The following is a 13,435-nucleotide window of genomic DNA, read 5'->3' as shown; positions in this document are numbered from 1 at the left end:
GACTCTGTCCGATTACGCGCTTGAGTCCGATTACGCTACGTTGAGTACGCACCTGTCTTCTGTAGCATCCATTCTGTTTATCGCCTATCAACACCGACAAAATATGAGACAAATGTGTATTTGCTAGTACCGCATGTACGTGTGAAAATGGAAGATATGACAACATTGGACCTACATACATAAACCGTTCATCGGTACGCTATCGGGGTAATTAATTTTTGATAATTGTTTACCAAATCAATTGAGGAAACGGACCTGCGCTAATGACGGGCCCAACAAACGCTCCCTAGCAATAGCCCTAGATTGTGAATTGTGCGACGCTCTGGGAGATAAGCGGGCGGGCTGCCTCGTTAACGGTAACCCGCGCGATAAGACATCTCCTCCGGCAGCTGGGAGAAGATGATTTCGGGGTGGGTGTAAAATAAACGAAGCATAGCGGTATCTATCTTCATATTTACAGCCAAAAAGTGGGAATGGCAGCGCGATTAAAATGTTTTAAATTTATAGACTGTTTATACATACTGCCATTCTTTACCTACTGGTACAATGTTGTAATTGCTCTAAAAAGTCCTCTTTTATATGACAATGTAAAGAAAATTGTATTTACTACTGTTGTGTTTGGCGCTACACAATCCTTACTCAAGCTTCATGTGTGTTGTACCCATTCCGCGCTAGCAATAGTTGCTGATTGCTGACTAAAACGAAGCACTTTAAATACGACAGGAACAAAAAAATAATCCAGTATCATTCGTGCTTGAATAGCCGGATCGAGCCACGGCTTATCATCGGGTGGTAGATTTGTACTCCCTTTTTGCGTTGCACGTGGTAATCACGTCGCGTGAAGAAGGGGTGTGTTTGTCAAGTGCAACCTATTGGCACATGCCTGACGGCAGAATTATAATTGGTCTGTTTTTTTTAAACCCCGGTGCTATGATTAATCGGATGAATGATTAAGGATCGGGAGCAAAGCGCATTTAGAGCCGTTTCCACCAGCACCGACCAGATTGTAGACATCTCCGATTCCGAAGCATATATGTTTATTTTACATTTACATTAATATATCGTGAAAAATGGTTTATATCTTTGTGTTTTGGTTGCTAGAGCGCTGATCGGCGACCAGTGCTGAGTATCATACGAGTGCATCGTAAAAGTAGGAGGTTATTGTTTAGAGTTGTATGATTTCCACCTTGCGCTACCGTTGCCAGGGGCTGGAACACTACCGGCAGACTTGAACGAACTTCGACTTCAGCCCGAGCAGCAGCCCATACCCGGGCAGCGATGCCCATTTGATGCAGTTAATCTCCAGATACTTATCTGGATCGCGCGGTAGACACAGCTTTATTCCTACCCGCTCTGCAAAGAGGCACAGTGGCGATAGATTGCGAATAACGATTACATGCCCACATGTACAGCGTGTTCCACTTTTGGCACACCGTGAGCCTAACTTACCATTCTGTGACACTGTGCCCGCCTCGGTGCTGGAGCTCGAATCGTCCGGAAGGCCCAAGTTGACGCCTATCCTCCAGCGTTTGTCTTTGTCGAGAATGTAGGCGTACTTGAGATTTCGGCGGCACCGCAACCCAACGGCGACGTACCGGCCGGAAGGTGAGAACGACAGCGATACAAAATTGGCGGTGAACTTGAACACAAAGATCGATTCGCCAAAGTTATCGCGCCGAAGGCTTCTTATTTCTGTTTAAAGCATTTTGCACAACCAAATAGAAAGGAAAATGAAAAAAGGATATAAAAGATAATTCATTATACATTTAGTTTGTGATAAGGAAGAAACGATTATGTGATTGCGCGCAACGACAACATACCCATCTCTTTGACGGATCGAAACCGGACGGAAGCGACATACTGTTCGCACTGTGAGATAGCAACGTTCGAATCGTTGTTGATCAGACAGATAGTTATCACATTTTTCCAGTCTAAAAACAAAAGGCAAAAAAGAAGATTGTAGCGGTTTGGTAATCAAAACCAGGGTTGGCTACACACCTTCCTTGAAGTCGGGCAGATCGTCCACATCGCCGTGGAACGAATCCAAATCCCAAGCCTGCAGCACGCAATGCTTCTCCGGCGATCGGGGCATTCCGCACATCTGAGAAATGTGATCCCACGTGTCGGGCAGTTCGGAGGGAGCAAGCGTATACAGCATGCGGCACACTTTGCGCAGCAGTTCGCCTAACAGGCTGAGATCAAACACATACCTGAAAATAAAAACAAAAAAAACAAAAACGAAAGGCAGCGTGATGTGGTGAGCTAATCGTTGCTTGTGTTTTCCGACCGATTCGCGGAAAAGCACCCAAACCTACTTGATGTAGCTCCTATGGCCTTGGCATATGTAGTTTTGGCATATCTTTCTGAAGTAGCTTAGCGGTTGCGTGAACAGTACCGTGCCCGGCGACCACAATCTTTGGCTGATCTCGGTCGAAATACACATCGTGTTGCTGTACCGATTTCGGGTTAGCAGTCCTTCCTCCAGTGCGTCGATCTTGCGAATCAAGGACATGAGCGTCAGATTTAGATTCGATTTCTGTGAAACGAAGCAAAAGATTAACCGATGCACCCGCCCTTGAAGCGCCCGTTGCGCGCTTCGCACATTCCCCTTACCGTGCACTTGTCCGCCGGACCGACGGTCGGACTGCAGCGCACCTGCTCCCGCTTCTGGTTGATGGTTTGCAGCAGATGTATCCAGATAAGGCACTGCTTGCTCATTTCCAGCTGCAGCAGATGGTCGACCTGCGTCGACAGCGTCAGCTCGAGCTTGTCCAACATCAAGCTAAGGCTGCGCAGGAACGACACCATCAGATACTCCGGCTCAACCTCCTCCACGTTCTTGCCGATACCCGCCATCACGTGCGTTTGCGTTTGCGAAATGCCAGTAATCAGCCGCAGATCCTGCGTCACGTGCAGGAAGCGACACTTGCAATCGCTGTACATTCCCGTCGTGTACGTTTTGTCGTTCTTCCAGTCCCAAAAGATCACCTCGTTCATGCTGGTGAGCAGCAGATAGTTTTCCGTCGGATGAAAGCAAAGCGATCCGATCGGTTCCGGCTCGTTCAGCGTGCCAACGAGATGGTTTTCCACGTACACCAGGACCGTACCGCCAAGCGTACCGAACGCGATGATTTGGTCGTTCGTTGGATGAAAAGCCAACGTCCACACGGACCGGTCGCCTGTGGGATATTTGACTGAAAGTGAAGCGCCGGAATTAGCTCTCCGGGGAATGTGTGTAGGGAAACGCGGTAATGAAATTATGCTCTTACCAACTTTCTGCAACGATGCCGTTTGAAACACATTGACGCTTCGATTGGTCTGTACGGTGGCAGTGAGCAGTCTGGAAAGGACAAATGATGTTAAGCATTTGGAGCCAACACGCCCAATTTCCTCACTCCTCGGAAGCCACAAACACACTCTTACCCGTTATGGCTTTGTTCGATGTTGAAAACGGATTCCGTTTCACTGGCCAAATCGTTGATGGGCTAAAAAACCACGGCAGACAAAAATGGAACATCAGTACCACATAACAATTAAAAAACACATAAGCAACGCATCCAAGGAACTACTCCCGCACCTTACAAAGATCTTCCGTGCGCAGCCTGTTCAGCACCACCTGCTCGGCCACTTCAATCGCAAGCTGGTGAAACGTCTGCTCGCCGCATCCGGCGCTGATGATGGCCGGGGTGGCCGACATTGCCGTCGCATTCCGTCGAATCTTGCGCGTTCGATAGCCCCGCTCACGGTTGTCTAGCTGGTACACGATATTACGATCGATTTTTTGCATCCTTTCGTTCGGCAGGTTTGCTGGAGCGGGCGGCAAAGATGGCTTGTACGGTGTTGGCAGCACCATTATTGGTTCTTACTCCGTGCCGGGTACCTTACTGCGTGCACACAAAGGAACGGGAAAGCGGAATTACTGTCCATTCCTTCTGCGGAGGGGCAGCGAGGGGAGCCGTTTTCGCGGACCAAGCAGATTTTGTGTGTCGCAAAGCCTCGCGGTACCCGTGGGGGGAAAAAAGGTAAACAAAGCTGCGTCCAACCCGCGACACCAATTTTTCAACTGTCAACTTGTCAAAATGTCGTATTTTGCGCAACCTTTCGGAAGGTTGATTTGGCGCGCGTTGAAGAAGTGTCATTTAATTTTCGCGGTCTTTCACGACGAGTCGTTTTTGAAATTTTTATTAAAAAAGAAAAAAACCGGTAAAAAATTTGTTACGTATTTTACATTGATTCAATAATATTTCCAAAATCATTCACATCGCGGGCATAGTTTTGCTGAATTTCGTACTAAAAAATCCCAACCATCACCAATCATGCTAGGGACGATAGGGACGTCGAGTTGGATGAAGAGTTATCGTCGAAAAGCAAATCTTCCGAATGCTGCGAAACTACGCTATTGCATTGTTCTTCGTATTCGCGCGCCATCTTCGGTATACGAACAATCGGACAGTACCAATTGGTACGCCGCTCTAAACCCCATCCAACGTAGAAGCAGCGGAACTGTTCCCCATCGTTAAAGGTGCACAGTCCGGGCCACGTTTCCGACAGCCAGTACTGTAGCGCCTGTTCCTTCCGCTCCCACCAGCGTTCGGCCCTTTCCTGCAGCAACTCCTGATTGTAACCGACCACCGAGCTGTACATTCCGGACAGGCAACGCACGAGCGATAGGTTTGTCTCTGACCCATTGATGTGACAATCGCGATGGGACGAAATTTTGCAAACTAGCGCACGCAACAAATTCTTCTCCACGCCATCAAATGGCTTCACGATCTGGGGCACCGGTGCGTCCAGATTTCCCTGTAGAAAGATGCGCAAACCCTCGGTGGCTTCGAGCTGCTCCAGAGTAATATCCGGTAGCACATGCCACGGTTGGGTGCGCGGATTTTGCGACACCAAAAACATTCGTTTGTTAAGCCGAGACTCTAGCTGGAGTCGTTCCAGCCGAATTCGCAGCATCGAGGCCGTCGAGTGTACGGAAAGGCGGGAAGCGGCGCACGGATCGGTTAGCATCGTGGAGCTTTCATCCGAGGAAGGTTCCCCAGAGATGCAAGACAACCGATCGATCAATTCTGTGAACATTGTTTCCATGTCCAGGCGACAGTACTGCTCTTCAATTTCCCTATCCACCAGCTGAAGCTTGTCTACTATGTGCTTCATTGCCGACTGAGCTAGATCTTCTAAAGACTCAGCAGTCAGGTGCTGCAAAATATCTTCACTGCTTTGCTGGAGCGTCTTGTCGAGAACAATCTCGATTATGTCGGTTACAATTTCCGGCCGTTCTCCAATCACGCCCCGGTAGGCACAGTAATCGACACTTTTCTCTCGCAGCTCCACCTCCAGGACATAGTAATCGCAATGCAGTGACCTCAGGATGCCCCAGAATTCGCACGACACCGCCCGCGGATGGTCGCGAAGCGTACGTTCTATTTGGGCGCTGATAAAGTAATCGTACCCACGGGGAAGATCCCACCCTATCGTGTTCAGTCCGCGATGAATTAACACAGTAAGTTTTGAGTGATTGGAAACGGATTCATCCTCAATCTGGGTCAAGGCTTGCAACGTCTGCTTAGCCAGCTGTGCTTGCTTCAGCAACGCGCTATCATCCCGGCGACCAGGTAGCGGGAACGGATCCGGGTTTAAAAAATCAATTTTGGCTAGCCGACAATATTCCTCAAAATGATCAACTGCATCCGCCGGTGCATTTTCGAGTAAGTTTGTAACTAACCGTACCAGTAAATCGTACCTGCGTGCAGAACAAAGCAAGACGCAGAACGAAATGTGGGCCAGACCTTTCGGCAACTTTTTACGTGGGTAGAATACTTACAGATTATCACCATTTTTACCGACCTGGCGACGCAGCAGCGCCTTGGAGCTGGATAGATTACTTTCAAGCGAATAATTGTCCTTCCTTTTCAAACACTCAAGCAGTTCCTTCTCGGTATGGTACACTTCGTTTGGGGCAAAGTCTTTGTACTCCATATTTTATCCGAGCCGAATTTTTAAACCTCTGTATAGTCCGATTTGCTCACCGCGTTTCACCGTGCCAATGCAAAAGCCAATGCGTACTTGATCCTGACGAAAAATTGAACCAGGCTCATTGAACTTAAAACTCCATTTCGTTTCGGTTTCGCGTTGCCACTGTTGTGTTGTGAGATTGATATTTTTGTTTGCTTAAAATAATTGATAATTTTAATTTTTTCCCCTTTTTCTGTTGCCATAATTGCCATAATTGGAAGCGAAATACATTGACAGCGCGCTGTCACTGCAATGTCAAACCCGACTTCGCTCGGACACGAGCGAAAATGGCCACCTGTATTTCGCCGAGCACCGCCCTCCCGGTTCACCGCCCCGCGGGCCTAAAAGCTGCACGCCGACAGCTTCTTGCTGCAAATCTGACAATATGGCGACCTTTCGCTTGGTTTATAAAAATCCAATTCAGCACGTGTATCAAAGTGCCAAACTTCAATCGTGAAAACGTACGTGAAAAACGGGTGAAATTGGGCTGAAAAGTGTGTCTACAGTGAGCGGAAACCAGCGTCAACCGGCAGCGATACGAATACGAACGGGATTTGGTGTATTTAGCGTGAAAATCGCGTTTGTAAAGTTTTGGCCCCTGCACGACGTGAAGTGATGGACGGCAGACCACAAGGCTGATGCAAACGCGGCGCTGTCACTGCCCGCACTCTTTCGCAGATTCTCGATCCAAAGTTCGACTATCCCTGGAAATGGAGGGCAAGAGAGAAACACTGAAACTGGTGCAATAATGAAAGTGCAGAAAAAGGCCAATTGCTGGGAGTAAAGAAAAGGCAGGAGTTGCGTTAAAATTAATGTGAAACTTAAAATCTGGTTTCCAGCGCACTTACAACATACCACCCTCCGTTCTTAGGGCGCAGTTGCAGTGCGCATTAGGAGGGTCCCCCCCGATTCCGTCATCCGAGGCTACGCGAAGAGTTGTCCGTGTGGAAAAGGCACATTTTTTAACCTTTTCTTGGAACAATCTTCCTTTTCTGTGGGCGGGATGTGGATTCGATGGGCTGTTATCCAAGCCGTTCGCATGTTGAATGGAATATTGCACGTTCAAATGGGACGTACGGCTCGATCACACCGTGTGCGTGTGTTTCCTTTGTTACATCGCTCCATTGTCCTGTGGCGCCCGAGATGAAGCGCGGGCCGATGATGATACAGCAGCAGTAAGACGAGCGCGATGATACGGTGAAACGCTAATTTTAGCGCTTTTCACGATCGCCGAGAGCGGTGTTTAGCTTGATAATGACATAGAAATTGCTCGACGGTCACCGAGTGTGGGACGATGGTTGATAAAGAGCGGTTCGGGAGACGGGGGCGCGTATCCTTGGCGACAAATTTTCGAACAATTTTCACTGCAATGCGTGTTGTGCTGCAGAAGTAGAAGTATTGTGAGCGAACATAGAAACACACACATTCATTTTACAGCTTCGTGGGGCCGCTAGACGATCCAGAAAGCAACGGCGAGGAACGGACCCGACAGCTTCAACGGGACCAGTTTGTGAGGTTAGGTTTTTGCTGGACTGGCGATGGCACAGAAAGTGTAACCATTTTGCCTACGGGGGTGCAAAAGGGATAGAACAATAGAGCGTAGTACGTTGCGAAACAGAGTGCGAGGGATGGAAAGATACGATTCATTGAGTGGAGAGAGGGAGGGGGGGGGGGGGGCGTTCACGGAGAAGTTGGGCTGGCTCTCTGTACCAAGTTGTGCGGGGAAAAGCGCGCTTCATCCATGCTGCAGTCAACGCCGCACTGTGCGTGTTTTGTACCGTTATCGGGAAATTATGGATGTCCAGTGAAACGGCACACTCCAAAGAGGGAAACTGGAAGGAGGCGGGGGGGGGGGGGGGAGTGAAAGAAGCGATTTGCGCTCCCCCAAAAAGTGACAGAGTGCACTTTTGGGGTCACTGTCGCTAAGGCGGTCGATCGATAGCGCAAAACAGCTTGTGCCTGGCTGGTAGAGTAAATGTAATCACGACGGCGCCTACGTGCTTGAAACCAGTTACGACAGCTCGCGCTGCATTTGTTCGAACGGGTGAAGACGACGAGTTGCGTGCTAGTCACGTTGCTTAGATTTTGATAAATTTGTTCCAGAGCGCCCGGTTAGTCATCGATCGGATGGTTCGGGAAAGTGCAGTGACAGCAGAAATGAACCAACTTTATCGCTGCTTGTTCTTGTCTGCTTCTTAGAGTTTACTGTACGAGTAATTTCAGCAGACATTTACGATGCGGGGAAAGGGTGGTTGGGTGCTGTATTACTTGTGCAGCGCGCTGGAAAAATATTCAGCAACAAATTCATGCCCATTGTTCATTTCTTTACCATTATCCACAGTACCGCGCGGGGCCAGTAATCTTGGGCTAGGGAAGAAACCCGCGGCTATGAAGAAACGACAGAGCGAAAGAGACAGTGAGAACAAGAGCGCAATGCCGCGCGAAGCGGCGTAGAAAGAGCGAGACAGAGGATGCGTCACAAAAGTGACAGCTAGAAAGCGACGAAGGATGTCGGTTCCGGCCGGTATTTAGCCCCGTCGGAAGAGCGGTAGGCGCGAAAGAGAGCACACGAACGTCCGATTGGGGCAATGGAGCGCTTTTTGCGTGTTCTGCTGCTGATGATGCTGGGCCATTCGCTCGTCCCGCTCCCTCGCTCGCTCGCTTTCTCGCTCTCTCAGGCGTTGAGTCATGGATGGTCGAAGCGCTCTGCTGGCTACGTTCGTGGCTACGCCATGCTTAGACAGTTTTGACAGAACGAAGCTAACGAGGGTAATACACACGCAAGAAAGGGTTTGTAAAATTACTACGTTTTAGGTTGTAAAAATTGTAACTGAACATTAGCCAGCCAACGGGGGAGCTCACTTAGGCGGTTGTGGAAGTTATTTTAGTGCAAAATATGGTATTGATAACTTCAGCGAGTAATAGCAGCAGATTTTGTGTGGATGTATTGCGTTTCCATGTGCAATCTGATAACATCATGATGGTGGTGCCCGTTCGGAATTCGATTGCTTCGATTGATTCGAGCAAATCAGTGAAATCTTACAAGGGAAGAAATCAGACTCACCGAAAGTTTCTTCACAACCGCATGGGTTACTCATCTTACCGGGGTGCAATTATACGTCATCACACAGACGCCGCCATGGACGGTCAACGCTCTTGCGTGACGATTCCACTGGGTAGGGAAGGGATAGGGCGACTCTGGCAGCGCGTTTATCCTACGTATATTGTGTGGTGCTTCATTTTATCTGCGTACATCCTTTAAGAACACGAGCAAAAAAGGACACCCACCATCGTCACCAAGGTCGTTTCGTGTTCGTATTTGCGCTGTCGGTCCTGGTATTCACGTTCGTGTGTCCTAAGCAGTAGAAAGAAAATAGTGAAATATTTTAAATAGCGTCACGCGAGTACTACTCCACACAAACACATACACACATACGTCGCTCTTGTATAGATTGCGTACGTTGACGAGGATAAATGTTTCGTTACTTTCTCTCTTTCGCGCACAATTCGGTCTAATGATGTTCGATTCAATGATGATGATTGTGTGGATACGCACAAAAATCCTTACAATCTGCTTTTAAGACGGCAGAATGTGTATCAAACTTAGTAGACACTGAGTTGCTCGTCTCGTTTCAACTTTCGGACAAATCGAACTATTCAAGTAAAAATTAATTATCCGCTACGTTCGAGCTACGAAGTTGTAAGCACGTAAAATGTAAGAAATGACAAGAGATGTCCTAGCTGGAGGACGAGTAAGAAAAGACGTAGAAGCGCGTGATATGTGTGTTTTTGTGTAAACAACTGTAGAGGGAGCGTGGTGGTGGTGTACTGCGCGAACGCTTGTTCTGCTTGCTTGGGAACGGAGAGGATCCTCAACACAGGGACACAGTCAATAGGACAGTGGGAGCATGGTCAATAGGAATTTGTTCAATCTAATAACTAATAACTTCTTGTCTTTCTCATTACCGATTATAACAACTTCATCGCACCGCAGATGGATGACAACCGCCAGGAGCAGACGTACGATGGACCCGCCGGCATGAACCCAGACGGCATCATCGAGTCGAACTATAGCGAGTCTTATGACAACTTCGACCAGATGGGTCTGCGTGAGGAGCTCCTCCGCGGCATTTACGCATACGGTTTCGAGAAACCGTCTGCCATCCAGCAGCGCGCCATTGTGCCGTGCGTGAAAGGAAGCGATGTAATCGCACAAGCTCAGTCCGGTAAGTGTTGTTGGTTGCCGCGTTTTGGGGAATCTCTGCCAGAGAGGAGAGAGTGAGTGTTGTATTGGTCTGTAGTCACGCAACAGCAACAAAACTCGGTGTGTGTTAGGTCGAGAAAGAAGAGGGTGGGCTGGGGGTCATCGTTGACGACACAGTAAGGGTCAAACGGAGTAGCAGTGCGCCACTGAAAGGAAAGCCGGAATATGTGTGTTTTCCGAAGGAGCATGCGTTCTTCAAGAAACAAGCGTGCACGGCCGGTATGGTCAGAGACCTCAAACACAAAATATCGATTTTTACAAATAATGTACATTGTAAGCAGCGGGATGTGGTATGTGGTAGTATTCAGCCGTTCGATAATAGTGTTTCAGATTAGGAGACTTTTTAAGAATAAGTTAGGATGAAGATAAAATTTAATGTTGTGAAAAGAGTTACAATTGAAATAGAAGGTCCAATTATTTAAATTTAGCAAAATTGGGGTCCGTTTTGTTTGTGCTGTTGCTACCAAGTCAATATATGTTCGTATTTTGTAAGCATCACTTTTTGAACACATAGGTAAAATCGTAACCTAATCCATTCTTACCTCAAAAAGTGGTGCAAGATCAACAAGAAAAAGTACACAATTTTGGAAATGTATGATCGAAAGTTCTAAATGGTCATATGTTTGTAAATGTGTTCTACAGCTACAGTTACACACAGCAAAATTCAACAAAAGCAAAGAAAAGGGCAATTCAATTTAAAATAAAAGCTCCATTTATTTTAATTTAGCAAAATTAGGGTCCGTTTTGTTTGTGCTGTTGCTACCAAACCAATACATGCTCGTATTTTGTAAGCATCACTTTTTGAACACATAGGTAAAATCGTAACCTAATCCATTCTTACCTCAAAAAAGGGTGCAAGATCAACCAGAAAAAGTACGCAATTTTGGAAATGTATGATCGAAAGTTCTAAATGGTCATATGTTTGTAAATGTGTTCTACAGCTACAGCTACACACAGTGAAATTCAAATGTGTGCTGTGAATTAAATTCGTTTTTTTTTAATTAACACTTTTCCCGTTCCTTTCACTTACGTTTTACCCTTTCTCTCCTCCCGCACCGCAGGTACCGGAAAGACTGCTACATTTTCCATTGCGATCTTGCAGCAGATCAAGACCGAGATTCCGGACTGCCAGGCGCTGATTCTGGCCCCGACGCGCGAGTTGGCCTCGCAGATCCAGAAGGTCGTCATCTCGCTGGGTGACTTCCTGAAGGCGCAGTGCCACGCCTGTATCGGCGGCACCAACGTGCGCGACGATATGCGCCGCCTGGAGCAGGGCTGCCATATCGTGGTCGGTACGCCCGGTCGTGTCCACGACATGATCTCGCGCAACGTGCTGCAGCCGAAGAACATCAAGATGTTCGTGCTTGACGAAGCCGACGAGATGTTGTCGCGCGGTTTCAAGGACCAGATTCAGGACGTGTTCCAGAAGCTGCCGGCGGACGTGCAGGTCATCCTGCTGTCCGCTACGATGCCGGCGGATGTGCTCGAGGTGTCCCAGCACTTCATGCGCAACCCGGTCAAGATTCTGGTGAAGAAGGAGGAGCTGACCCTGGAAGGTATCCGGCAGTTCTACGTCGACGTGAAGTACGAGGACTGGAAGATCGGCACGCTGTGCGATCTGTACGACACGCTGTCGATCACGCAGGCGGTCATATTCTGCAACACCCGCCGCAAGGTCGACCAGCTGACCGAGCAGATGACGGAGAAGACGTTCACCGTGTCCGCCATGCACGGCGACATGGAGCAGCGCGATCGCGATCTGATCATGAAGCAGTTCCGTACCGGCTCGTCGCGTGTCCTGATCACCACGGATCTGCTCGCCCGTGGTATCGATGTGCAGCAGGTATCACTAGTTATTAATTATGACCTTCCAACGCTGCGGGAGAATTACATTCATAGGTAGGTGTGCTGCGGGGACAACCGCCCCGCGGTGGCCTTTGTTAACCAACTCAGTTCGTCGCCTCTAACATGTTCTCGATTTTTTTCCGATCCGTTTTAGAATTGGACGTGGTGGACGTTTCGGTCGTAAGGGAGTTGCTATCAACTTCGTCACCGAACAGGACAAGCGGGTTCTCGCCGATATCGAGAAGCATTACAACACTACCATCGAGGAAATGCCAGCCAATCTGGCCGATATGATTTAAATTGCGGAAGTGCGAAATATTTTTGTTGTCTTTCCCCTCAAAAACGAAGAAACGAGCAAAGATAAATAACAACAGCAGCAGCAGCAGCAGGCCAGCGCCGCGCACCCGCATATAATAACCAAGAGTGTGTTGTGTCTCTCTCTCTCTTTCTCTCTTCGTTCTTCCGGGTGTACTGTTGTGGTTTTTTTGTGTGGCCGGGGGTGGTGGGTGGTGGTGTGTTAGTAACTAAATATTGTAAGAAAGATTCCAGAGACATTTACGGAAAAGAAACAAGACGCGCGAGTGGCGGAAGCGCAGTGTAGCGTCCGAGAGGGGAGGAGTGTGAGGGAAGGGGAGAGTGTATTCGAGCCGCGTGCGTGAATCCAGCACCTCCACATTGCCGCCGGTCTGCGGGGAGAAAACTACACCAGTAGCGCGCCGGAAGATTGCGATCGATCGAGCGACGAGCAAGAGCAGCAAGAGAAGCAACAAATTCCGCAAATGGTAGCAGATCCGGTAATAACAACAACGCAGGAGAGAAGAATTGACACAAGGATACAACAGATTTAGCAACCCAGCAGTCCGCAGTAGCAGCAGCAGGGGCACCCCATTTAGCGCCGCGGCTGTCTACGGAGAAAGAACATCCAGAAGAACAACAGCCACGTCCTTTCTATATAAACAAAAATAAAAAAAAATCACGGTGTAAAAGGAATTAATAACAGAAGAAAGCCCTAAATCTACTACTTTTATTGCTAATAAAATTATTCAAACCAACCAACACAACAACCAAGCTGCGGTGGCAGCAGAAAGACGATAAGCCTTGTTGGGATGTAATTATGGCAAGAAACCGAGACGTGATGTGCATGAGAACGCAAGCAAATCCTTCACACCGAAATACTGCTCGGGGAATCGAATTGAAATTTGGGAAGCATTTCGAATAGGACGAATCAATCACATTCCGATCGTTTCCGATCACAATCGATTTCCGATATGATAGATGCTGTTCCGCCGAAGGCGAAAGCTAGGAAAG

At 48.2% G+C, this 13,435-nt stretch overlaps 3 protein-coding genes across 3 annotated transcripts; 1 reads left to right on the top strand and 2 right to left on the bottom strand.

Moving 5' to 3' along the window:
* Positions 1–973: 973 nt before the first annotated feature.
* LOC120957513 (uncharacterized) lies at positions 974–4,094 on the bottom strand. The gene is made up of 9 exons (XM_040379760.2): positions 3,578–4,094; positions 3,424–3,485; positions 3,270–3,340; positions 2,614–3,194; positions 2,316–2,536; positions 1,999–2,210; positions 1,821–1,931; positions 1,450–1,692; positions 974–1,353 (listed from the first exon to the last, which is right to left on the bottom strand). The coding sequence occupies exons 1-9, from the start codon at positions 3,851–3,853 to the stop codon at positions 1,217–1,219; spliced, it is 1,914 nt and encodes a 637-aa protein (XP_040235694.2). The 5' UTR covers positions 3,854–4,094; the 3' UTR covers positions 974–1,216.
* A 72-nt stretch (positions 4,095–4,166) lies between these two features.
* On the bottom strand, positions 4,167–6,263 carry LOC120957514 (uncharacterized). The gene is made up of 2 exons (XM_040379761.2): positions 5,828–6,263; positions 4,167–5,746 (listed from the first exon to the last, which is right to left on the bottom strand). Exons 1-2 carry the CDS (start codon positions 5,980–5,982, stop codon positions 4,315–4,317), a joined length of 1,587 nt encoding a protein of 528 aa, XP_040235695.2. The 5' UTR covers positions 5,983–6,263; the 3' UTR covers positions 4,167–4,314.
* An 88-nt stretch (positions 6,264–6,351) lies between these two features.
* LOC120957515 (eukaryotic initiation factor 4A) lies at positions 6,352–13,222 on the top strand. The gene is made up of 4 exons (XM_040379762.2): positions 6,352–6,479; positions 10,013–10,244; positions 11,344–12,181; positions 12,282–13,222. The coding sequence occupies exons 2-4, from the start codon at positions 10,013–10,015 to the stop codon at positions 12,424–12,426; spliced, it is 1,215 nt and encodes a 404-aa protein (XP_040235696.1). The 5' UTR covers positions 6,352–6,479; the 3' UTR covers positions 12,427–13,222.
* The last annotated feature ends 213 nt before the right edge of the window (positions 13,223–13,435 follow it).

Source organism: Anopheles coluzzii, chromosome 3 (assembly GCF_943734685.1).
Source record: "Anopheles coluzzii chromosome 3, AcolN3, whole genome shotgun sequence".
Classification (NCBI taxonomy): domain Eukaryota; kingdom Metazoa; phylum Arthropoda; class Insecta; order Diptera; family Culicidae; genus Anopheles; species Anopheles coluzzii.
This window is presented reverse-complemented; position numbering and strand designations above follow the sequence as displayed.